This window comes from Dipodomys merriami, unplaced genomic scaffold, assembly GCF_024711535.1.
Source record: "Dipodomys merriami isolate MVZ:Mamm:240054 unplaced genomic scaffold, mDipMer1.0.p SCAF_11, whole genome shotgun sequence".
In the NCBI taxonomy this organism is placed as follows: domain Eukaryota; kingdom Metazoa; phylum Chordata; class Mammalia; order Rodentia; family Heteromyidae; genus Dipodomys; species Dipodomys merriami.
The window spans coordinates 27,986,577-28,012,885 of NW_027202382.1; the positions used below are offsets into that span (position 1 = coordinate 27,986,577).

At 40.1% G+C, this 26,309-nt stretch overlaps 2 protein-coding genes across 2 annotated transcripts in view; one reads left to right on the top strand and one right to left on the bottom strand.

The window, feature by feature from the left end:
• Positions 1-931: 931 nt before the first annotated feature.
• Gng10 (G protein subunit gamma 10) lies at positions 932-7,995 on the top strand. The gene is made up of 3 exons (XM_070011604.1): positions 932-1,097; positions 4,885-5,017; positions 7,015-7,995. Exons 1-2 carry the CDS (start codon positions 1,017-1,019, stop codon positions 5,008-5,010), a joined length of 207 nt encoding a protein of 68 aa, XP_069867705.1. The 5' UTR covers positions 932-1,016; the 3' UTR covers positions 5,011-5,017; positions 7,015-7,995.
• Positions 7,996-13,793: 5,798 nt separating this feature from the next.
• Positions 13,794-26,309, bottom strand: part of Shoc1 (shortage in chiasmata 1) — a 77,215-nt gene continuing 64,699 nt past the window's right edge. Inside the window, exons 25-29 of the mRNA XM_070011619.1 lie at positions 21,987-22,080; positions 19,063-19,194; positions 18,347-18,496; positions 15,952-16,888; positions 13,794-14,018 (exon numbers count right to left, since the gene is read on the bottom strand). Coding sequence (XP_069867720.1) covers positions 13,918-14,018; positions 15,952-16,888; positions 18,347-18,496; positions 19,063-19,194; positions 21,987-22,080 — 1,414 coding nt within the window. The 3' untranslated portion in view covers positions 13,794-13,917. The remainder of the gene's footprint in view (positions 14,019-15,951; positions 16,889-18,346; positions 18,497-19,062; positions 19,195-21,986; positions 22,081-26,309) is intronic.

Below are 26,309 nucleotides of genomic sequence, written 5' to 3' on the forward strand. Positions count from 1 at the left end.
GGACCCTTGCCCTTTTAAGCTACACAGGCCAATAAATTACCTTTTGCACTACTCAAGTGGGTTCTGACAAGATAATTTACAAAAATGAGTGTCATGGTTTAGTGAAAAATCTCTCAAATTTTACATGTAATAATGGGCCCAATTTGTGTGTGTGTGTGTGTGTGTGTGTGTGTGTGTGTGTGTGGCTGTGTGTGTGTGTGTCTCTGGCTATGTTGCTTCTGGCTAGCCTGGACCTAGTCTCCCGCCAAGTCTCCCAAGTGCTAGACTTCCAGGGATGAGCTACCATTCTCTCCTCGTGATAGCAGTTTTGTAAAGTGAGTAAGTAGCAAGATGGAAGGGAGGCTGGTTAGGTAGCACCACCGCTCCACCACACAAAAACAACACCCAAGCAAGCACGGGAGAGTAGGGCCGTGAGATGGGGCGAGGAGCTGGGCTTTTTACCCTCCCTGGCTCTCTCCATCTGACCACGCCCGGGAAACCGGTTGGTAAGCTGGCTTGTAACTCTCGTGGAGGCCTGCCAGCGATCCTGCCCTCGCTCAGGACGGGCTCCAGTCCGAGGCCACAGACTCGGAGTCAGTCTCAGCGTTAGCTCCAGGCTCACGCCGCGCACCCACTTCTGGCTGGCCCTTGGCGCCCCAGCTTCGCGGTGCAAACAGGGGCCACTTTGCCCGTCTTGCCATGGGTCCCCGTCTCGGTCTCAGGCACAGAGGGCGATGTCGCTAGCTTTAGATGGCACAAATCGCTGGGCGCAGCGCGGGCGCGCAGGACCCCTGAGAGCTCGGGAGCCGGCGGCCGCGGGGCGGGGCGCGGGGTGCGGCGCGGGGCGGGGCGCGGGGTGCGGCGCGGGGTGCGGGGCGGGGCGCGGGGCGGCCGCGGGGCGGGGCGCAGGGCGGGGCCTGCCGGCAGGCGCCCGGCTTCCCCGCCCCGGGGCGGTGCCCGGCGGCTGGCTCGCACAGTCCGGTTCCACCGCCCTGCGATATCCCCCCGCCGCCCTCCGATCCCCCACGGCCGCCGCCATGTCCTCCGGGGCCAGCGTGAGCGCCCTGCAGCGCCTGGTGGAGCAACTGAAGCTGGAGGCCGGCGTGGAGCGGATCAAAGTGAGCCCGCCCGGCGGCGCGCGCCTCGCAGCACGGCGGAGGCCGGCGCTCGCGTCCCTGGGCTCGGCGCGGGGCGGGGAGGAGGCCGGAGGCTGGGCCGGCGGAAATGGCTACTGACCCGGGCCCGAGCGCGAGCCGGACCTGGGGCTCCGGGGAGGCCCGGCCCTGGCGCCGAGGTCTCGCCCTGCTGGTTACGGCGTGGGCAGAGGCTCCGACGGGGCCCCGGGGTGCAGGCGACTCGCGGGGGAGGCCGGGACTCGGCTGGGTCCGGAGATGGGGAGGATGCGGGCTGGAGCGCACGCCGCGCCGGGGGTGGCGAAGGCCGGGGGCCGGGGGAAGAGGAAGGGCGCCCAGGGCTCTGGCGCCGGGGCGGGTGGCGGCAGAGCGAGTTTGCGGGAAGCGGGCTCCTTTGGCTGGGTGGGCCTTGAGATCCATCTCGGGACGTGTGTGTTCACGAGGCTGGAACACGTTACCGAAACGTGCGGGTGTCAAAAGCGCGGTACCTGGGGGCCGGAGTCCAGGGAAGGTAGATGGCGGAGAAGAGGAAGCAGGAGAAAAGGAAGGATGGGTTTTTAAGTCGTGACTTTAGTAATCGATGGTTAGATGGTTGGCTAAGGGAGTCTGTTGTGCAAGAGGGTTTGGCAACCTGTGTGTGTGTGTGTGTGTGTGTGTGTGTGTGTGTGTGTGTGTGTGTGTGTGTGTGTAGCACGCCCCCAGTCTGTCTGTCCTGTACCTGCTCAGCATACCTGGTGCTCCTCTAGGAGATCATAAAGTAACCAGCCAGTGAAATGTTAGCAAGTGAAGGTAAAGGGACAGTTGGGAATTTAAACATTTTCGGTGCTGTGTCACCATAGTATGTGGATTCTAAGAGGGTAGGAAGATTTTGTTAAAATCTAGTTCTTAAAGAACTTTTAACTTAGAAAGAAAAATATTTTGTAGTAGAGAGGAAGGAGCATTTTTAGAGCAAAAAGGAAGAAAGGAATGGAGAGGTCGAGGAGATGGCATCTGTGGGGCCTAAGCTGGGATTGAACAGGAACCTTTTGAGTCAGGAAGAAGGGAAGAAAGGCTATGGTGGAAAGACAGATGTTTCAGGATTTGGGCTGACAGACGTGTATGACTTTTATTTGCGAAAATACAGGCCAAGGTATCTTGTAGGAAGGAGGAGACGTGTATGTGTGGAAGGGTGCAGCAGTGTTTGTGAAGAGTAGCGCCAAGCAGGCACATCTGTAGACATCCTGTGACTCTGAGGACCCAGAAGCTGTGAGATTGGAGACCCTTTGGCTGCTGGTGATTTTTTTTTTTCTTCAGCAGCATTTATGCACCTAGGATTCTGAGGGGGATGGTGGTTGATCCAAGAGGTGAATGAGCAAGGGAGAGATGCCAGAAAGGTGCAGTGGGGCTAGAGGTCAGAATGCTTCTGGTCAGGAGGCTGAACCTGGGCTGTCCAGTGAAGATGATTGGAAGACCAAACGAGGGGAGATCAAAGAACAAGAGAATAAAGGAAGTACATGGATTGATGGGTTGGAGCAGTTGAGATCAGGGAGTAGCACCACAGTCAGATTAAGTTTCCATCCTCTTAATACCACACAATGGGAATTAAATTTCAACACTCAGACCTGTGGGGGCATATTCAAACCACATCTACCCCATAGCAGCAGTTACTATGTACTTCATTTATTTGGAGGCTTGGAAAACACAAGCTAATAGTAATATTTGAAGAGCAGTTGAACCATTTTTTCTAGTGTGCGTTTTTATACAAAACACCTTTGCATTTTGAGAAAAATGCAGTTTCAAGAAAGAAGCCTCCAAGTAGCCATCTGCAAGCGCAGCAGCAGGTACTGCTGGCTCCTCAGGCGGCTAAGATATGAGGATTGCAGTTTGAAGTCAGCCTAAGCAGAAAAGTCCAAGAGGCTCTGTCTCCAAAATAAGCATATGGATTTCTCATGCATCTGCAATCAGATGTGGGTTTGGTTGGTGTCTTCTCATTCACTGCTCTGAAGTTGGTGGATGGGACTGGCTGGTTCTCTTTCATGTTCCTACCTCTGGTAGGCTAGATTGGGCTCATTCAAGGTGCTAGTGCCACATGGTGGGTAGCTACATGTTACTGTTTGAAACAAGGCATCTTGGTGGGAAGAACTAGAAGATCTTGTGACCATGTTTTTGCTATTTCCTACCAATATACAGCAAATTATGTGTTAGCTTAGAGCTTAACCCGGGTTAATTAACTCCCGTTATTTGGTACATCAACCCAAGGAAATGGTGTTACTAAATACGTTGCACAGATGAGAAAACAGGTACAGGGAAGATAAATAACTTGCTCAAGGTCAGATGGGTAGTGACAGGGCTGAATTTGAGTCTAGGCAATCCAGTTGTTGACACTGCATCTTTTTTCCTTTCTTTTTTTCAGTGCTGGGGATGAGATTCAGGGCCTAACACACACTAGGTGAGCGCTTAATTACTAAGCATTGTTTTTTTTTTTTTGTTGGTGGTGGTGGTCCTGGGGCTTGAACTCTGGGCCTGGGCTCTACAGCTCAAGGCAAGTGCTCTACCACTTGAGCCACAGCGCCACTTCCGGTTTTTCTAGTGGTTTATTTTAGATAAGAGTCTCCTGGACTTTTCTGCCCTGACTGGCTTTGAACCATGATCCTCAGATCTCAGCCTCCTGAGTAGCTAGGATTACAGGCATGAGCCACCAGCGCCTGGCTGAGCATTCTTTTTTATTTTATTTTTTATTTTTTGCTGGTCCTGGGATTTGAACTCAGGGCCTGGGCACTGTCCCTGAGCCTCTTTGTGCTCAAGGCCAGTGCTCCACCACTTGAGCTACAACGCCACTTCCAGCTTTTTCTGAGTAGTTTTTATTGGAAATAAGAGTTGAATAGACTTCCCTGCCCAAGCTGGCTTGGAACCACAATCCTCAGATCTTATCCTCTTGAGTAGCTAGGATTCCAAGAGTGAGCCACTGGTACCCATCCAGACTGCATTCTTAACCAGTATGTTACACTAAATAAAAAACATAGTGGATGAACTTTATCCCTTGGGAGCAGGCTTAAGATTCTAGTTTTCAAAACATTAAGCAGTTTGTTCTTTTTTTTTTTTTTTGTCAGCCGTGGGGCTTGAACTCTGGGCCTGGGCGCTGTCCCTCAGCTCTTCAGCTCAAGGCTAGCACTCTACCACTTGAGCTACAGCGCCACTTCCGGTTTTCTGGTGGTTTATTGGAGATAGGAGTCTCAGGGTCTCTCCTGCCCGGGCTGGCTTTGAACTGTGATCCTCAGATCTCAGCCTCCTGAGTAGCTAGGATTACAGGCGTGAGCCACCAGCGCCTGGCATAAGCAGTTTGTTCTTATGGTAACTTGGACATATAGTTCATATAGTTGACTGCTAAATATATATTCATATAGGGAACTAAGGACTGTGCTTTTTTTTTTCCCATTTTAGTCTCAAAACTAGGGTTATTTGTGGCAGTACTGAGGTACCACCAAACTCAAGTCCTCATACTTGCTAAACAGATACTCTACCACTGAGCCATACCTTCAGCAAAACTAGGGTTCTGAATGGATCAAAGATACAGCATTTTCTTACCTTTGTTAAATAAAATTAAAGCATGATTATTCTGACTTAAATCACAGAAGTTATAACCATTCTTCTTTGGAATCCATTGATTAGAATCGGCCAAAAAGAACCTTGGATGTGTGACGTTTATCAGGTTGTACGATCACTTTCAGGGTGTCAGCTGACTCCCGGCTGGATCTGGCTGTAAGTGGCAAGTCATGTTGTGCCTTTGTTTCAGGTCTCCCAGGCAGCTGCAGATCTTCAACAGTACTGCATTCAGAATGCCTGCAAGGATGCCCTGCTGGTGGGTGTTCCAGCAGGAAGCAATCCCTTCCGGGAACCCAGGTCCTGTGCTTTGTTTTAAAAGACTGGTGAGTGATGCCACATCATAGCATCTTGGGACCAGCGTAGTATCACAGGGCTTCTCAAAGGATTTGGGCAACTGAGGATTTTTCCTTAGTTACTATTCTAGGGAGAATTAAAAGACCAGCAAAATGCACAACTTTCCCTAAAGGGTGACTCGAGTCTGTAGGTACCCTGCCTGTAGACTGCCTCATTAGGGAAGCTAATTACCTTTGATTCTAAATCATGAGATGACAAGATCCTTCCATACTTGAACTCTTTTTGGGAGGGTGGCGGGGGGGGGGGGGTGATCATGGGGCTTGAACTCTGGGCCTGGGCACTGTCCCTCAGCTCTTCAGCTCAAGGCCAGCACTCTACCACTTGAGTCACAGCGCCACTTCCAGCTTTCTGAGTGGTTTATTGGAGGTAAGAGTCTCACAGCCTTTCCTGCTGGAGCTGGCTTTGAACCATGATCCTCAGATCTCAGCCTCCTCAGTAGCTAGGATTACAGGCATGAGCCACCATGCCTGGCCATACTTGAACTCTTAAATTGAGTTGAATGCTAGTAACTTCTTGACCTTGATTCCCCATTCTATCCTTACACCATCCCAGTGTTGTGACTGGCTATTTTGTGTTACCACTTGACTTGGGTCTTGGATTCTCCAGAGGGCACACACTTATATATTATACCATAACCTTCCTCAAAGGCTCTCAGAATATATTTCTGTGTTTTAATGGAAGAAAAAACTGTTAACTATTGGAGAAAAGTAACAATTGATAAATGAGATGAAATAACTTTCTGATGGTCTACTAGAAGTGTTATGAGTTTGAATATTGTACTGAGGTCTTATTCACTTTTTTGTTGTTGTTGTTGTTGGTCGTGGGGCCTGAACTCTGGGCCTGGGCACTGTCCCTCAGCTCTTCAGCTCAAGGCTAGCACTCTACTACTTGAGCCACAACACCACTTCCAGCTTTTTTTCTGCTTATATGGTGCTGAGGAATCGAACCCAGGGCCTCATGCATGCAAGATAAGCACTCTACCACTGAGCTACCTTCCCAGCCTAGATGATTGGTCTTAAGTAATGTTTATGCAGTAGGTCATTTTAGGTCCTTTTTCCACATACAGAAAAGGAAATTGTTTACATTTAGAAGAAGGATGTAATTCTACTATCAGGAACAATTGTGCCTATTACTGGAAAATACTTAAGGTATTAAAATAGTCTAGCCAGGCACTGGTGGCTCATGTCTATAATACTTGCTACTGCAATCTGAGGATCATGATTCAGAGCCAGCCATGGTAGATAAACCTGCAAGATTCTTATTTTCAGTTAACCAGCAAAAAGCCAGAATTAGAGGTGTGGTTCAAGTGGTAAAGCACCAGCTATAGCTGAGTACAAGTATAAAGACCTATGTTTAAGCCTTAGTACCAGCACCAAAACTATAGATAAAATAGTCTTATGTCGTCATGGCATTTTTTTTTTTTGGTCCATTGTGGGGCTTAAACTTGGGGCCTGAGCCCTGTCCTTGAGCTCATTTGCTCAAGGCTAGTGCTCTACCACTTAGAGCCCCTGTGCCACAGTTTTCTGTAAGATGGGGCTAGGAAGGTGGCTCTTGCCCAAGTGGTAGAGCACCAGCCTTGAGCTGGAGAGCTGAGGGACAGCGCCCAGGCCCCGAGTTCAGGCCCCACGACCTACAAAAAAAAAAAAAAAAAATCTCACAGACTTTCCTGTCTGGCCTGGCTTTGGACCTCCATACTTACATCTCAGTCTCCTGAGTGATTAATTGAATATAAGGGTCTCAAAGGGACTTTCCTGCCTGGGCTGGCTTTGAACTATGATCCTCAGATCTCAGCCTCTTGAGTAGCTAGGTTATAGGCGTGAGCCACCAGCACATGGCTACTTATAACATTTTTAACACAGCACTTCCATTGTTTATCCACTGGTGAGTTTCAGATATTTTATTGTATTAACCTATTACTTTTATACAGTTACTCTTATAAATAAATCTTATTAAACTCTCTTTCCAGTTTCATTGAGGAATGCCTTCAAGTACAAAGTGATGAATGCCTCCAAGTCTCAAGAAAACACTTTTTTGTAGCCAAATGACTTATTAGATATTTCAGATCTTTTCTGTGGCCTGGTCATATAGCTAGAGTTATACAGAAATTAATGATTTTCTACTCAGATAAGGTAACTGAGTGAAGAAGTACAGTACTAAATAATAATGACCTAGTTCTATTGCTGAAGTACTTTTGTATTAAGACAAACAACCACCTTTACCACCAAATATTCCAAAATACACCTTTCATAAGTGAAGTTCTGGTTTTGCTATATCCGGAATTTTATGTATGTTTTATTTACTGGATGTTTACATTTAGGAAGGAAAACATTTTTGTTTATTAAAACTGAGTATTTGTAACGTGTTCTTAAGATTTTTATACTACAATAAAATTTGTTCTTTTCTCATGAATTTACAGTTACTAAATGAAGGTAAAGTATAAAATTCAGGAGGATAAATAGGCTTTACTAATCAAAAGATGTCTTTTTTTTTCTTTTTACATGAGAAGACTTTCATTTTTAATGAGAATGTAATTTGTTTTAAACATTAAACTTGGGAGTTGTATCTTAGTAAACTTGAAAAGATTATTGTTAATGATATGTATTAGTTTCCCCATCTTGTACATGAAGATTTGATCTTTTTCTTCTTAAGTTCTTTTATAGTTGTGGTACCTTAAAAAAAAACCCAAAAACTACTTTGTTAAAAAAAAAATGTTTAAATTGTGACCTACAAACATAACATTGCAAATGGTTAAAAACAAAGTAATGTGAAAATATTATAACCTAAAAGAATTCTTCATGTCACACGGATGATGTGCCTCTCAGTTAGTTTTGGGATACTTTTAGAAGAAGACTGTTTGTAATAATCTAGTTTTGGGATACTTTTAGAAGAAGACTGTTTGTAATAATCTTTGACAAGCTTGGAAATAAAATTTCTGCTTAATTCATCATTTTCTATGACAGTAATATTTTGTGATCTAATTTGCATTTTAAGGTTACATGGATTTCCATTTGCTTGTGAGTTTGAGTGCTGAACATGGTGATGTTTTGGTATTGTAGAATTTTATAAATGTCCTGAAATGTAGATATATGGTTTCAGTTGCTGGCAACTCTTGGCTCTTTGAAATAAATAAGTGGAAATATCTTTTGAGCATAGATACTATTACAGTAAAGAAAACAGGAGCCAAGATGTGATCTCCTTTACTTCTAAGCCTCTAATCTTCTAAGTCTAAGTGATCTGCATACTTAGCATTTGATTGTAATTCAAATATCCTTTCTTCTAGCCCCTCTATTTGTCCTCTAGGTCTGTTTTGTCATCTTTGAAATGTCACACTATCAGGTATCCTTTTCTCTGCTTTTCAATTGCCTATTTAATCTCTGCTTTTCAATTGCCTAATTAATTAAATAAATATACTTCATTCTTCATCTTTACTATAAGCCCACTTTAATATTTACATTAAAAATGGAATTGCTGGGGCTGGGAAGGTGGCTCAGTGGTAGAGCGCTTGCCTTGCAGGCAGGAGGCCCTAGGTTCGATTCCTCAGCACCATATAAGCAGAAAAAGCTAGAAGTGGTGTGTGGCTCAAGTGGTAGAGCTAAAAAGCTGAGGAACAGCACCCAGGCCCAGAGATCAGACCCCATGACCGACAAAAAAAAAAAAAAAAGAAATTGCCCCATCTTGTATATGTATACGTACTTATAATCCTAGCTCTTGCCTCCTTGCTACTGCAATTGGAGGGTCATGGTTTTCCTGGGAAAAAGTTCACAGGACCCCATTTCAGTCAATAAAATCTGGATGCTGAGGCCTGAGCTTGTCATCCCAGCTACAAGGAAATATAAATAGATTGAAATTCAGGCTATCTTGAAAAAGTGAGACCCTATTTGAAAAAGCAGAAGAGTGGTAAGAGACCTTATCTAGTAAGAATGAGGCTCTAAGTTCAAACCCCAGTACGGAAGGAAGAATTCTCTTAATTCTACCTTTTCCTTTAACAAAAACTGGATAAGATAGTTCAGGGATCCCAGACTCATCTCACTCATGAATATAAATGTAAATGTGTGGAGTCCTGTACCAAAACAAAACAGCACCTGATCAGATTAGTTATATAAGAAAATTTCTTTTTCTTTTTTTTATTGTGAAAATACTGTACAGAGGGGTTACAATTACATGGGCAAGATCATGAGTACATTTCTTATCAAGCATTGTAGCCTCCTCCTTTGTTTCCCCTTCCCATCCCTTCCCATCCTCTTCTCCCGCCTCCCCACCCAATCCTCCTCCCCCCAATACCAAAGTTGTAAAGTTCGTTTTTACACATAACGATTTGCAAATCTCATTGTTGCAATGGATAAACCTGTATCACTATTTGAACGACTTGTTTTATCCCTTCCCCTCCACAAATTATACCAACCTCAAATACAGTGAAATCAGGGGTTATACCATGGGGGAGGGACATACAAAGCAACAAAGAAATAATATTATAAATATGTTAGAAACAATCCCATGAAAGAAAAAAACATTTGAATACATGTCTTAGGTTTCATTTCCCTAACATCAACTTATCTGACCTTTTCTGCTTGACTCAGACATATACTAGTTATTGCAAATAAGGGAAACCATGGGACCTATGTTTCTTTGGGCCTGGCTTACTTAACTTAATATAATTTTTTCCAAAAATTTATTTTTCCTTATGGGGTCTAGTTCATACCAGAAAGTTTGTTCTTGCTTTCCATTTTTCTTCCTCTTGCCTTTCTGACATTAAGCTCTGCTGACCTAAAGTGATTTCAGGTACAAAACAAGATAAGCAGTCGTTTTGCATAGACTTAAACCATTTCTCCCAATTGAGTGAGGTCTAATCCTTATAAAGCTTCCTTTATATAACTCAGTGTTTCTGCTTTTTTAAAAAAAAAAATTAGCTTACATTAGTTGTACAAGGTGGGCTTTCATTCCACCAAATCCACACATGTAAACAATGTATCCCTATCAACCTCACCTCTTGCTTCTGCTTTCTTGATCAAACCCTGACATAGAAAAAGTCAAGATAAACCTGCAGCAGTAAAAGGAGACCATATCTCTCACCACGTGTGAAATATGTATTGCTCTGTCTCTTTTTCTGTTTCTGTCTTGCAAAAGTGCCAGAAAAAAATTGTCCAAACTCCTTGCCTCCTTTCTCTAGAGTCTATTCTGACCAGGCTTTTCCCACTTTCTCTCCAAACCCTGCTCTTACCAAGATCATCAGTTATTGGCCCATGGGTAAACCCACTGCTTATCTGTCAGTAGCATCCATACTGTTGATTACTCTCTCGTTAGAGATATCTCCACTTGGTTTCTCCTGGGTTTTCTCCTACTGTACTCTGTTTCTTTCTAATGTCCTAGAGTTTACTCCTTGAGCTTCTATTTTTTTTTTTGTCTTTTTGTTTTTTGTTTTTTTTGGGTCCAGTCATGGGGCCTGAACTCTGGGCCTGGGCGCTGTCCCGCAGTTCTTCAGCTCAAGGCTAGCGCTCTACCACTTGAGCCACAGCTCCACTTCCGGCTTTTTTCTTTTCGCTTATGTGGTGCTGAGGAATCGAACCCAGGGCCTCATGCAGGCAAGGCAAACGCTCTACCACTTAGCCATCTTCCCAGCCCTTTTTTTTGTCTTATGTTTACTGCCTTGGTCATGTTATCCAATACATACATACTTATGCTTATTGTCCTGTAAATGTATACTTCCTTTTCATTCATCCCATTGACCTTGAGGCTCATGTAATCCAAATACCTATACTCATTGTCTCCACTGTGCCTAGTAGGTGTTCCAGAAGTTTCCCTAAACCAGCTCCTCATCTTTTCTCATGTTCCTCTCATAGTCTCTCCCATGTTTGTACATGGCTGTATCATTCTTCCAATGTCTCAAGCCAAAAAACATTATCCTTGAGTTCTCTAACCAATCAGCTGTCCCTTCAAAATAAATACATATGTAGAGAGAATAACTCATTGTTAAGAGTTTAGGATTTATCTGTCCATATATTTTTCATGCCCAAACTGAAGTCAGTCTGAAAAGCCATTAGTGAGAGAATGATTAAATATATCATCAAGGAGGAGGCAACAATGCTTGATAAGAAATGTACTCATTACCTTGCTCATGTAACTGTAACTCCTTTGTACAGTATTTTCGCAATAAAAAACATTTAAAAATACATATCAAGGCATGATACATTAAGTAGTTTCCAAGAAGGATATGCATATGTATAGTCAGAGTACTATAACATGACATATGCGTTCCTAAAACTCATCAAAATAACAGAAACAATGAGATATATGAAAAACAGAGTTAGAGATTTGACACTCAACAAAGTAAAAAAGCTAGGAACTGAGCCAGGTGCCAGTGCCTCATGCCTAAAATCCTAGCTACTCAGTAAGCTAAGAGCTGAGGATTAAGGTTCAAAGCCAGCCCAGGCAGGAGTCTGTAAAACTTTTATCTCCAATTAAAATTAAACAAAAAACCAGAAATAAGTTTATGGCTCAAATGGTAGAGTACTATTCTTGAGCAAAAAAGCTCAGGGACAGTGTCCAGGCCCTGAGTTGAAATCCAGTACAAAAATACCCTCACAGGAGGGCAGAGGGAGGATGGGAAGGGATGGAAAGGAGAAACAAGGAGGAGGCTACAATGCTTGATAAGCAGTGTACTTACTGTCTTGCCCATGTAATTGTAACCCCTCTGTACAGTATTTTCACAATTAAAAAAAAACAACCACAAAAGGCTAGGAAGCTAATCAAAGTGGTAGCGCGCGTGCACGCGCACACACACACACACACACACACACAGAGTATATATGTATATGTGTATGTGTATATATATATGTGTGTATATATATGTTAAAATGGTCAAGGAAAACAAATAAGTGTAACAAATAGAGCTGGAATTTGCTTATGGTCCTATAGGCCTCACCCACCAATCATCAGCCTACCTAGCTGGCAGTCATACTACAATCCTTTCTGCTTGATGAAAAGAACTAGTGAGAGCAGTGAGAGAACAGAGGGAAATCCGTAGAGAACTCGGAGCAGAAGAGGTTAGAGAAAGGAGGGCACAGGACCACGTTGGAACTTGTGAGTTGTGAGGTAGTGGGTAAAGGGTTAGCTAGTAAGAAAGTGGAAGCACCATACATGAATTGAGCCATTGTGACTCACCTCATGAGGTGTACCTTGTGCATGTGTTGTGTTTTTTTACCTGGCTCATTTTACTGGGTACAATTTTTGGGTTTTAATGTGTACTGTGAACAAATTCAAACATCAGAACATGTGAAGTTTGCAGGGTGCTGGTGGCTCATGCCTGTAACCCTCGCTACTCAGGAAGCTGAGATCCGAGGATCATAGTTCAAAGCTAGCCCAGGCAGAAAAATTTGAGACTCATCTCCAGTTAACACCCCCAAACTGGAAATGGGCCTGTGGCTCAAACTGGTAGAGTGCTAGTCTTGAGCACAAAAGCTCAGAGACAGTATGTCCAAGCCCTGAAGTCAAGCTCCATGACCGACAAAAAAGAAAGAAAATATGAAATTCACATATTTCAAATTGTTTCAATAATATATTTACCATTTTGGAAGAGATTTGAATTCCAAAGGTCTTTTAAAAAAATAATAAAATATGAGTTATGATATTTTATATGTTTTTTCACTGTTTTATGAACATCATTCCTTTTCGGAGCATGGAGATTTATTTTCTTCAAAATGGTTTCATGATAGTCCACGGTCTAATGGTTCACTGATTCCTATTGATGTATCTTCTTGTCTACTGTTTACCTATTACAAATTCTATTTTAACTAGATCTTATTTTGCAATTGAGTATTTCTTCCAGACAGATTACTAGAACTATAATAGCTGGGTCAAAACACAGGCATCTTCCATCTTTTTTTTTTTTTTTTTGGGTCCGGTTGTAGGGCCTGAACTCTGGGCCTGGGCGCTGTCTCTCAGCTCTTCAGCTCAAGGCTAGCGCTCTACCACTTGAGCCACAGTGCCACTTCCGGCTTTTTGCTTATGTGGTGCTGAGGAATCGAACCCAGGGCCTCATGCATGCAAGGCAAGCACTCTACCACTGGGCCACCTTCCCAGCCCCGGCATCTTCCATCTTAATAGATGTCAGACAAACCAAATTCTAAAAAGTTGTGCAGACAAATTAAGAAACTTATTTTCTCCAATATGCTGCCACTGGATATTTTTTAATTTTCAAAATTTTTGCCAATATGATAGGTGAAAAAACAGTAACCTACTGTTTTAACTTGCATTGGGTTGGCCTAACAAATGATGAAATTGCATGTTGCTCCAAATATTTATTAGCTATTTTTTCTTTAGGTTGTCTTTCCTATTAGTTTGTAGGAATTATTTGTATATTGACAATGTAAAATCTTTTCTTATAATTTGGTTTGCAAACATTTCCTCTTAGTTATTTGTTTCTAAATTTCATCTAGGGAAGACAACACTTAAAAGGGAAGTTTCCCAAGCCTCATTTTGCCCTAGTTAACTACAGAAGTATAGTTGTGGGAGAGAGGTAGTCTGTGATAGGGATTCACTAGAAAGCTTGTGATGTTTAAGCAGTTCTGGAATATATTTTGGATATATATTATTATGTAAATTATTATGTGATAGGGATTCACTAGAAAGCTTGTGATGTTTAAGCAGTTCTGGAATATATTTTGGATATAATTATTATGTAAATTGGTAATTAGAAAATTTTACTTACAAAATGCAAGCCATTAGACAATATATAGTACAAAATTTTAATATAGAAACACTAAGAACATGAAAACAATGGCATTTTAAAATATATATGCAAATCTAAATAATTTTGCTATTAGATTATGAAAAGCAAGGAGAATCTGGCATTTAACACTGTTCATTCCCTCTCTCAAAAAAACCTCAGCCGAGTCTGTCCATCACTTCTTCCTGGAACTTTTTCATACATTAGGCGTCTTTTTTTCTGTGGTGGTAATTTTGAGTACATTGAACCTGTTCAAAGGAGAAAAAGGAAAACTATTTTATTACATATAATAGTAAAGTGTAGTTATTTTTTTTCTAAAATATGAGTGGATCCTATCTTATCAATTTATACTGTTAAAATTTCCAAACTAGGATAAAAATATTAAAATAATATTTTAAACATAAGTGCATGTCTAGCCACAGGTAGAGTACTAAAAATTACTATGCACATACTGTGTATAAATAGTGAAATCTCCCTGGACTTTAATTTCTTCTGTGAAATTATACTACAATCATCTCTAAAGTGTTTCCTGATTCTTTTTTTTTTTTTTTTGTCAGTCAGGAGGCTTGAACTCAGGTCCTGGGCACTATCCTGAGGTTTTTTGCTTAAGGCTAGTACTCTACCACTTTGAGCCACAGTACCACTTCTGGTTTTCTGGTGATTAATTGGAGAAGAGTCTTATGGACTTTCCTGCCTGGCTGGCTTCAAACCATGATCCTCAGATCTTAGACTCCTGAGTAGCTAGGATTATAGACACGAGCCACTGGCTTCGGAAGCAAGTCAGGGTTTCCTAGTTCTTGAAGGTTTCTATCTCATCCTAAACTAAATATGTCAGAAGCTTACCCTGACTGTGAACCTCACGCAAATACTTATTCTATCTGTACTTTTTTAAAACAATGTCATGAGAATGTATGCAATTCTATTAGTCTGTTTTGTTTTCCTTTTCTTCTTATTTTCCCCTTTCTATTCCTATTTCACTATGACTGTCTTCTCATAAACATATAGCCTCTAGAGTGAGAAAGATCATATTCATTAGGGATATAATTTCCTGGGGAGTTGTGTGTTTAGAAATCAATCTGTGTGAGGCAAACAGATTTTTACATCAAACTAAAAAACATGTTTACACATGAGTAATCATGGGGAATTTTTTCATTTATATTTTTGGCAGTAATGAGATTTAAACTTAGTGTCTCACACTTGTTGTGCAGGTACTCTACCACTTGAGGAAGCCCCAGCCCCAAGTCTGGGGCTGTTAATGATAACAGGATTCTCTTCCTTCTCTGTGAAGCTATGAGAGAGCTGGGTTAGGTACCTGGAGTTTGCTGGTAAATATTTAACAAGCATTTTACAAAGTGGGATTACCAGAAATAGGGAAAAACCTGATTTGTAATGACTGCCAGTTTCTCTAGCTGATTTCAAGCTATCAGCATGATAGAATTCAGTTCTTTTCTGCATATCAGCCCACAAAGCCAAGTATAAAGTTTCTAAGAATATAAGGTTTTTTCTATATCTGACAGCTTTCCCATGGTTGTACCTATTTAGTAATTCCCATTTGTTAATCATGTATGCTAATGTACATATTATTTATATATGGATATCCATATATTGTTATCCATGTATTGTTATGTTTGATCTTAGCCACAAGACTGAGAAGTGATCCAGATAATTTTATTTTTAACTTTTCAAATTGAATGCTTAGTTCATTTAAAGCTGAAGCAGTTTGACATATTTTCTTTGTATTTTTTATTTTTTTAGGTCCAAAAGTTCTGATTTTCTCTTTGACCTAAAAGTTTCTGGAGCATTTTAAGTGTTAACATTAAAATTTTGTTAAAATTTGGAAATGGTTCTGTCTTTTGTGGGAGTTTTTTGGGGGTGTGTGTGGGTTTTTTTTCCCCCCCCTCCTGTTAGTCATGGAGCTTGAATTTGGCTTGGGTGCTGTCTCTTGAGACTTTTTTGCTCAGACTAGAGCTCTACCACTTTGAGCTCAGTGCCACTTCTGGTTTTCTGGTGGTTAATTGGAGAGTCTCATGGACTTTTCTGAGCAGGCTGGCTTCAAACTATGATTCTCAGATCTCAGTTTCCTGAATAACGAGGATTACAGTCATGAGCCACCAGTACCTGACTTTGGTTCTATGTTTTTAAAGTTAAAATTGAAATAGTTATATAAATGATTATTGTTACCTGCTAATGGTTCCTTGTCTCCTGAATTAGATGATGATTCAAGATATCTTTTCTGTCCTGAACTTTTTCCAGGTCTTGGGTACATATTAAGGCTGCTGATTTCTTTTTGATTTGCATTAGAGTCAGAAACACTGAATACATTCAAACTGGGAACAGATGGTAATTGTCTCCACAAAGTCGTAGTCCCAATATTTGAACTTTCACATGTAAAACTTTCCAATTTATCTGATAGAGACTCTTGCTGATTAGTAAGTAAATTATCTTTTTGAGAGTACCATTTGTCATAGGTAGACTCTACTCCATATTTCAAGTTGAATGAGTGATTTTGTTTCTTACATGCATTTTTCCTAAAGTTCCCATGACGAAAGTCCCATGACGAGAGAGAGTCCTCTACTGAAAACATAGGGGCAGATACTTCTTTTGTTCCTGGTGGTCCTTTTTTCTGATAATTTATGAAATTAGGGGTTGTTCCCCTCTGAGTTTCACGATTTATCTGTGTTAGACCCAAAGAAAAGATATCTGACCCAGGATCATTCTGATTTGGAAAGGAGTTACAAACTGATTTCTTGGTTGCTGTATTAATCAGAAAAGGACTGCTTTGTTCAACATTGGGGCTACAATTAAAGCTTTTCAAATTGCTGGTTAGAGTGTAAGAAGTCACAGGAGGTAAAATACATGGGGTTTTTCTTAGTTCCATGAAAGAAGAGTTGTAATTTGTAGGGATGTTTGTGTCTTCCTTCACTGTCTCCTCTGATTCTGAGTATGAGCAATAGGCATTATTATGCTCTTGAATGGCAGAGTCTGAAAGGTCCGAAGCTGAATTCTGAGAAATAAAGTTACTAATCTCATTCCTGTCTTCCAGAGGTGATAAACTTGGAGGTGATTTTGTTATGGAGGAAGAATTAATCTTGAATAAGGAAGTGATGCTACAAAAATGCTAAAGATAAAAAGAAGCTAATTAATGTCATACAATACAAACATTAGCCTCATAGGTAATAATGTTTATTATACAGAAAGCATGTCACTCAAATAATGATGCTTATCTATACAGAAAGAAAGCAAAGTCTGTAAATAGTCTATCCGCAGATATTATATTGATCTGTATATTAAGACCATAATTAAAAGAAAAACACTATTGTTTGCATTTATTTCCTACACATTTATAATAGAAGTTGTTTTTCTTTTTTTGTTTCTGTATTGTTACATTAATATATTTTGATTTTTTGTTTGTTTGAAGGCAGGCGTCCTGCTTGCTGGGTAGGCATGCTGCCACCACGTGAGCCCTATCCCTAGCTATGACACAATCTTTGGCAAATTTATTTTTTGAGTAGTTTTAGATTTACAGCAAATATGACAAAAATTTTAGTGATGCAAGTTATATACAAGTACTATTTTCTTGGTAAGAGTTTTATATACATTTTTCTAATTTGGGGAAGGTAAGGGAAATAACAACATGCTGAAACAAGGATACAGTCTGACCAACTTTAACAATGAGACATACAAGATACTATCTTGGAAATGAACTTGACAACTTGGGAGGGGGGCAATGGGGAAGGTGGAGAGGGAAGGGTTAGTAGGGGAAAAACAAAGGAGGGGGTAACAATGCTTGATAGGAAATGTACTCATTAACTTACTGATGTAACTGTAACCTGTCTATACAGTATCTTTACAATAACATTTTTAAAAAAAATTTTTGGGTCCGGTTGTGAGGCCTGAACTCTGGGCCTGGGCGCTGACCCTCAACTCTTCAGCTCAAGGCTAGCACTCTACCACTTGAGCCACAGCACCACTTCCGGCTTTTTTCTTTTTGCTTATGTGGTGCTGAGGAAGCAAACCCAGGGCCTCATGCATGCAAGGCAAACGCTCTACCACTGAGCTACCTTCCCAGCCCTACACTAAAAAATTTTTTAAAAAAATTACCAGTAAGGCTAATGTTCTTTTTATTGCTAAAAAGAACTTAAGGGCTTTGGAAGAGGTAATACAGTGTGAACATGTGAACAGGGCACACAACTATTTATGGACACAATATTGTTTCAAAATGATTCAGAGCTTGATAAATTTCACTGACTAGTCCATATAAAATAGGGTTTTTTCTTTTTTTTTTATTGTGAAAATACCATACAGAGGAGTTACAATTACATGAGCAAGATAATGAGTACATTTCTTATCAAGCATTGTTGGCTCCTCCTTTGTTTCCCCTTCTATATAAAATAAGTTTTAAATATAACTTTGACTAGCAACCAATGGGAATTAGATATGAAATTTAATTCAAGTAGTTTCTTTGCTTGTGTGAAGTTCAAAATAAAGTTGTTTACCTTAATTTTGAAACTCCTATAAAAAATAGATACTTAAATGGAAATGGGAGAGAAATACAAGAATATAGATCTTAACTAACCTTTAACACTTTTTCTGGAATGCTGGGTAGAATTTCCTGAAGTTGACATGGGGTTGCTGATAATAGCCAATGCAGCGAAGGCACTTGATTTAACATCAGCTGAGCCACCAATGGGTTAATGCATGGAAAATCAAGTAAGTACATTTCTTCCTAGAAAACAGTTTAAGGAATAATCAGCCAGCAGTCTTTCAAAAGTGACCTATTTATGCTAAAATTTTTGTCACTGAACCTACCACTTAATTTGGGGCATCTGGAAAAATACACTACCAAAAAGGAAATTAGCCAGACCCAATGTCTCACAATCTAGCCATGCAAGAGGCAGAGATCAGGAGGATTAGGTTCAAGGCTACTCTGGCAAAAAGTCACCCAGACACTTAAGAAGCTGGGCATGGTGGTGTAATCTCAGCTACATGAGAGGCATAAGTAGAAGGAGCAAGGTCCAAGGCCAGCCCCAGGCAAAAATGTGATATCCTACCTGAAAAATAATTTAAAAAAAAGAAGGTTGGAGTATTGTTCAAGTTGTAGAGTATCTATCTGCCTAGAAGACTTGAGTTTGTACTCTAGTACTACCAGAGGGAAGGAAGGAAGAAAAGGAAGGAAGGTAGGTAGGAAGGAAAGAAAGAAGGAAGAGTGAGAGGAATGGAAAGAAGGAGGAGAAATTATATGTATTCTTATTTGCTTGGTAGATAATCTAATTTATACATTAAAAAATAAACCTTGGATGGTAAAACTTCAAGCCATGATTTATCCAGCCATTCATGAGGATCTCTTTTCGAGCTCATTAAACTGTGATCAGCAATTTGACGAATTATTGATGCAGTCTTTTCTCCTCCTGGAGTAATTACAAGCTAAAATATATATATATTATATGTTACATTATAGGAAATATCAAAAAGCAAAATTAGCACTCAAAAACTTTGAAATTAAGAGAAAATTTTTAACCGGGCGCCGATGGCTCACGCCTGTAATCCTAGCTACTCAGGAGGCTGAGATCTGAGGATCAGGGTTCAAAGCCAGCCCAGGCAGGAAAGGCCGTAAGACTCTTATCTCCAATAAACCACTAGAAAACCAGAAGTGGCACTGTGGCTCACGTGGTAGAACACCCGCCTTGAGCTGAAGAGTACAGGGACAGTGCCTAAGCCCATAGTTCAAGCCCCACAACTGACCAAAAAAAAAAAAAAGAAAGAAAGAAAAATTTAATACTGGATTCTTTAAAAAATACTGTTACATTTTAGTGAGTAGCTCTTAGTAACTAACACAACAAACAAAGTCAGCAAGATTACAGTATGTCAGAAAATTAGTGAAGTTGGCCTGTTGTTGTTCCTGTCCTAGGCCTTGAAAGCAAGACCTGGATGCTGTCCCTGAGCTTTTTTGCTCAAGGCTAACACTCTACCACTTGAGCCACAGCTCCACTTCCAGCTTTTTGGTGAGCAATTGGAGTCTCACAATCTTTCCTACCTAGGCTGGCTCTGAACCATGACCTCAGGTCACAACCTCCTAAGTAGCTAGGATTACAAGCTATGCATTAGTACCTATCAACAGTGGATTCTTTAAGGCTATTTTAAATATATTAATGCATCTGTGTGAAAACCAGGATTTTTTTGTGGCAACAACCAATTTTCTTTCCTTCTTTAAATGTATATACTAACATGTTCTGGCTTTGGAACTAAATTGTTTTTCTTCACTTCCATTCTGCATTTACTCATAAAGTTTTTGCAAATACATTTTAGTATTGTTAGGCAGAATGGTAATTGAAAATCACTAGTAGTATTTCCTATTTTGCCTTTCTTAGATTAAACCTAATAGTTCTCAACTATGAAGTTAAAGGAAGGATTACTTGGGGTTAAATTGTGGAAAAATTTGAATTCTCTTTTGAAATAGAAGATCTTTAAGCAAGAAATGTCAATGTACAGGTGAATACTTGCAAGAGCCTACCATCTGCTTGGATTTGTGCAAGTGTCAGGAACACAAAAATGAATAGACATGTTCTCTTGCCTCCATAAGTTTATAGTGTAAGTAGTGAAAATTTCACAGCTCTATTTCAGAAGTGTAACTGGTGTCTATACCAATGTGATACAGTGGGGAAAGAGTACAAAAAGGGTGATTAGTTAGGAAGGTGCTTTAAAACTCAATCAGAGGCAAGAGAGGCCTAATTGAGAGAAATGGTAGTGGAGCATAGGAGAGGCATATGTTAGAGACATGGCAGAGTTAAAAAAGGGGATTTCACTAACTGCAACCCCTCTCTAAATCACTTTTATAACAATGAAAAGGTGTTTTTTTGTTTTTGTTTTTAGTAAAAAGGACTTCACTATTCACTATTGATTATACTAAAACAGTGATGCTATAAAATAAGCTTGAGTAGGATGATAAGTTGTACTCTAGACATGAAGAGTTTGAGGTACTTGTAGGCTCTTCATTGTGGACATTTCTACTTGAGTGCTAGAATATCAGTACAGATCTTCAGAAGTATTGGTAATATACAGGCTGGGAATGGCTGAGTTTTCTTTCTTTTCTTTTTTCTTTTTTCTTTTTTTCTTTGGGTCCTGGGGCCGGAACTCTGGGCCTGGTGCTGAGGAATGGAACCCAGGGCCTCATGCAGGCAAGGCAAGCGCTCTACCACTGAGCCACCTTCTCTCTTTTCTTTTTTCTTTTTTCTGTACTGGGGTTTGAACTCATGCTTTTTTGAACTCATGGGGTTTCAAGAATGCTAGGCAGGTGCTCTACAGCTTGTGCTATGTGAAGTTTAAGTTCTTTATTTATTAGAAGCTGTTCTTTATTTGGCTTTCAAGCAGTTTTTTCCTCTTTTTAAAAGCATTTAATGTTTTACTTTTAAAGTTTTATTTTTATTATCTTTTGGTAGTTACCATAAGGTGTTAACACCTTTGTGTTAACATTCAACTGATCAGTTTATAACCAGATTGCATCTTGATTGATATCACCCCTTTCATCATTCTCCCTCATCCCTCCCAACCCAACATTCCTCTCAATTTTCCAGTTTCAAGCAGTTTTTACTTTGTCCATTTAGTGCCTTTTTTCACTCGGCACATGAGTTCATATATATATATATATATTTTTTTTTCTTTTGGTACAAGTACTGAAGCTTGAACTCAGGGCCTGTACACTGTCCCTGAGCTTTCTTTTTTTTTAAATTTAATTTAATTTTATTTGTGAACATACTGTACAGAGGGGTTACATGGGCAGGATAATGCGTACATTTCTTACCAAGCATTGCACCCTCCTCCTTTGGTTTACCCTTCACATCCCTTCCCAGCCTCTCCCCTCCCTGAGCTTTCTTGCTCAAGGCTAGTACTCTACCACTTGAACCACAGCATGACTTCTGACTTTTTCTGAGTAGTTTATTGGAGATAAGAATCTCGTTCTGCCCAGGCTAGCTTCCAGTCGAGTCATGATCCTCAGATCTCAGCCGCCTGAATAGCTACATGTGAGCAACCAGCGCCTGGCTCACTTCCAGCTTTTTTTGGTGCTTAATTGGAGATAAGAGTCTCACAGGCTTCCTGCCCAGATTGGCAATAAAACATGAGCCTCCAAACTCAGTCTCCTGAGTAGCTAGGATTACAGGCATGAGCTATCAGCACCTGGCTAATTCTGGTTTATGAACAAACATCTAGGAAAATAATACCTTTACATCCAGTTCTTCAGATTTAAGGCCAGAAGAAACCAAAGCTGCATAAATCAATGCGAGGTGATGAAGTGTCTTTTCTGTAAGATGATACCTAAGAAGAATTTTATTACTATGCTTTTACTCATTTGCAACCTGGTTGTATTTACTTTGTTTTCCACATTTCATAATAGCTAAGATAATAAAAATGTGGACAAAGTCATGCTTTTTGTCCACATTGCACTGTTCAGAAAAAATATGATTCACTTCCATATTTTAATAGTGCTGTTAACTACAGGATGTTGATGTATAGAGGATGACAGGTAAGGGGAGAAATTTAGCCCATCATTTTATTAGCCCTAGAGATGACTATGACCAAAGCCTAGCCAACTAGAATATTCTATCTTCCCAGTTGCAGTAGAAAGTCCAGATATAACCATATGACTACAGCCAGAATACCCAAAATATTTCCTGGATCTTTTCCCTTAAAAACCATTATGAAGCCGGGTGCAGGTGGCTTACTCCTATAATCCTAGCTACTCTGGAGGCTGAGATCTGAGGATCCTGGTTCAGAGCTAGCCCAGGCAGGAAGTCAGTGAGAATCTTATCTCCAATAAACCACCAGGAAACCAGAAATGGCACTGTAGCTCAAGTGGTACAGCGCTCGCCTTGAGGTGTAGAGCTGAGGGACAGTGCCCAGGCCCAGAGTTCAAGCCCCAAGACCGACAAAATAAAATACTCTTTTTCTCTTTCTATGGCTACTAAACAGGTCAGACATGAGTGTTTGCCTGCACCCTATGCATTACTGGCTTTTGTTATCGAGAAGTTCAAGGGGAAACGTTCTTCGATCTAGGAACACAAAAACATCAGGATAATGGCTCCCTTCATTTTTTTTGGCTCCTTTTTCCTTTGAGTTGGCTTCTTTGTCAGGAAAGTTTCCCATAAGAGTAATAGTTGGTGAGAGTGGCTCACTGTGCTTGAACAAACAATATAGATCTTGTTAAATACTTGTTTTCCTTCTTAGAGTTTGAAACTTTGACCAGTGCTAAACACATGGTACCTACATAACATTCTTCAATATAAACCTTGGGTCCTTTGTTTCTAATAACTTTACATGCTGGACAGAAGTTTGTAAGTGTTATTAGTTTGCTGCTGAGGAAATTAAGTACTATTTTGTGTGAATTAGGAAAGAAGCTTCCTCTTTCTTCTGGAGTTTGCCTCATAAGATTCTCTTGTGAATTCTGAATTGGAACTTTATACTGCAATAAATCATATCCACACATATATGTGATGAATCTTCCTAGCAGACCATTGAACCAAGGGGTGTTCTCATGGACTACTGACATCCTTCTTCAATAACTAATGGTCTAAACTACTGAGATAATTCAGTTTCTTCTGTATTTTAAATTTACCCATCTAGTCAGTTCATTAAAACACTTCATAAATGTGACAATAACATAGAACTGAGATACTCAAAGTCTGAAAATACTTGTATTTTAGAGCACTGCACTACCACGAGTGACCCTTTACATCCCCAACATTCTTTTTTCATAAAAAATCTTGGGTAAAACTAAGTTTAAATCTCCTTTTATTCTCCCCTATACTTTAATTATTCCACCAGAATTATAGGTAGATAGTAAGCTAAAAATGATATTAGAAAATTTCCAAATCAGTTATACTTAAAATACTTCCAAGTTCTAGATAATGCTTTAAAATGCTCCACAAGCAAGTGCCAGTCCTCTTACAACCCTTATTCATCTTCAAAGTGAAATTTTTAGACTTAAATTATTTTTACTTTTTACTTCTAATAGAAAGGAAAACTATACTAAATAATTTGCCAGAGGTTACTGTTAACAGAAAAAGAGGAAGAACCAAAATATTTACTACTAAAAGACTGCAATGTACACTTACCCCTATATGGTAATGATTATGTATAGAGTATGACACAGCAGTAATCAAAATGGAGTTGAGAAAGAAGGTAAAGAAACCAAAGCACACAGGTAATGCCTACGATATTGATATCTTCTCTAATAACGAAATTTAAAAATATACAAAATCTTCTATTATGAATTATATGGTATACATTTATAGTACAAAAGGAATAAAAAAAGAATAAGCTAAGCTTGCGGCTTGGCAAAAAGATCCATTCATTCAGCCAATGGATATTTATCAAGCATCTATCATATAAAAGCGGTGTGCTCTATGATGTAAACATATTACAAAAAGATAATATAAATAATAGCAAAGATGAGGAAAAAAAAGTAGAGAGCTAAGCATTTCAAAAGATAGAGATTGTATCTGAATCTGTGTATCAGTAGGTGTTGTGGAAAAGTTGAATGGAAGAAGTATTTGGGAATAGATGCTGAAAATAAGCACAATTTCACTAGACAATTTAGAAATAGAAAATATGTAGGAAGAAAGAAATTAGGAACAAAACTAGAAATGGGAAAGAAGGAGAATGTTGGCCAATGACTGATCGGACCTTTTGGTTGATATGGAAAGCAGTGAAAAATACACCTGAAAATACAGGTTAGGATTATATTCTGATGTCTGAATGTTAGATTGAGTCACTCGTATGTATTAAGTACATAATAACTAACTCTGTAAAAACTTTTTTTTTTTGTCCATTGTAGAGCCTGAACTCAGGGTCTGGGCACTGTTCCTGAGCTCTTTTGCTCAAGTCTAGCACTCTACCACTTGAGCCACAGCTCCACTTCTGGTTTTTGGGTGATTAATTGGAGATAAGAGTCTCACAGACATTCCTGCCCAGGTTGGCGTCAAACCTTGATCCTCAAATCTCCTAAGTAGCTAGCATTACAGGTATGAGCCACCAGCTCCAGGCTTGTAAAAGTTTTTTGTTATAACAACAAAATAACCAGAGCTTGCTTTTAGGGATATCACGTAAGTGTACAAAAACATCATGTAGAGGAAAGTGAAAGGTGAGAAGACAGTGTTAGTCTGCTACAAAAGTCCTTATAAATGGAGAATCAAGACATCGCTGATATACATAGGGAGAGGAAACAGATGGAAGAGAAAGTGCAGTGGTTGAATCCAAAAGATAAATTATTTTCTAGAAAAGAAAGGCAATGCCAAAAATAGCTAAGGGACAAGTAAGTGGAGATATAATTAGAGCGACTTCATATTTGATTATGTAAAGTTTGAGACTCTGGAATATCAAGGTGAAAATGTTTAATAACATGAGCTCTGGTGGCTCATGCCTGTAATCCTAGCTACTCAGGAGGCTGAGATCTGAGGATCGTGGTTCAAAGCCAGCTCAGCAGGAAAGTCTGTGAGACTTATCTCCAATTAGCCACCAGTAAACTGGCACTGTGGCTCAAGTGATAGAGCACTTGCCTTGAGCTGAAGAGCTATGGGAGAGTGCCCAGGCCCAGAGCTCAAGCCTCACGACCCACCCCTCCTCCAAAAAAAAATTAGAGATGCATGTTGGAAATCTCAAAGAGACATTGTAGCTGCAGAATTAAATGTAATAATTATATACACAGATAATGACTAAAGCTATAAGAGTAGATTAGATGTACAATGAGTAGAATAAGAAGGAAGAAAACAAAATTATTTAGAAATTAGAAAAAAGAAGAAATAAAAGCAGAGAGAAGTAGTTAGGAATGTAGAAAGTCAAAAACACTAAAGAATCATGGAACTGAACAGTTTCAAAAAAGAAAGCACTGACCATTGAGTTAAATACTTGAAAGTAGTGAAAGATAAAAGTGGTGTTGGAGAAGATCATGAGAAAATTACAAATGACCTTTGAAAGATAAAGATCAGTACAGAATTAGGGAGAAAAGCCAACTGGCAGGGAATAAGAGAGAAGGAGGAAGAAATCATACGTCATGTTTAATAGTAAGGGAAAGTAGAAACATAATGATAAATTGAGCTAGAGTCATGATTTAAAATAAAATGAATAAGGCAGTAATTCTTAAAAGCATTGAAGACAAGAGAAGGGGACAATATGCACATTATGTGCACAGTAGCCTGTGTCATCTCCTATGATTGTGTCACCATCTTGAGAATCCCTATTTAAAATAAACTAGATGAACAGGCAAAGTATTCACATAACTATGTCAAAGCAGACAACTGAGCTATCCTGAAAGAAGAGTCTGGGGGAAAAAGGGGACATTGTGTTGGGAAGATTGGAAGAGAACAACCAAGACTCAAGGGGGAAAGGACAGCTGAAAAGCAGGGTAAAACAGAACACTGACAGAGGAGATTAATGGGAAGGGAATCAAAGCCTCTGCAAGGCAACTAGGCAGCCTTTGCAACAGCCTAGCAGACTTTACCTGTGGGACAAGCCTGTACCTCCCAGTGCATTAAATCCAGTACAGGATT

Excerpts from the sequence above, each read along its gene's own strand:
- Gng10 (XM_070011604.1), top strand. The coding sequence starts at position 1,017 with ATGTCCTCCGGGGCCAGCGTGAGCGCCCTGCAGCGCCTGGTGGAGCAA. Across the intron at positions 1,098-4,884 it reads CCGGCGTGGAGCGGATCAAA|GTCTCCCAGGCAGCTGCAGA; the intron begins GTGAGCCCGCCC and ends CCTTTGTTTCAG.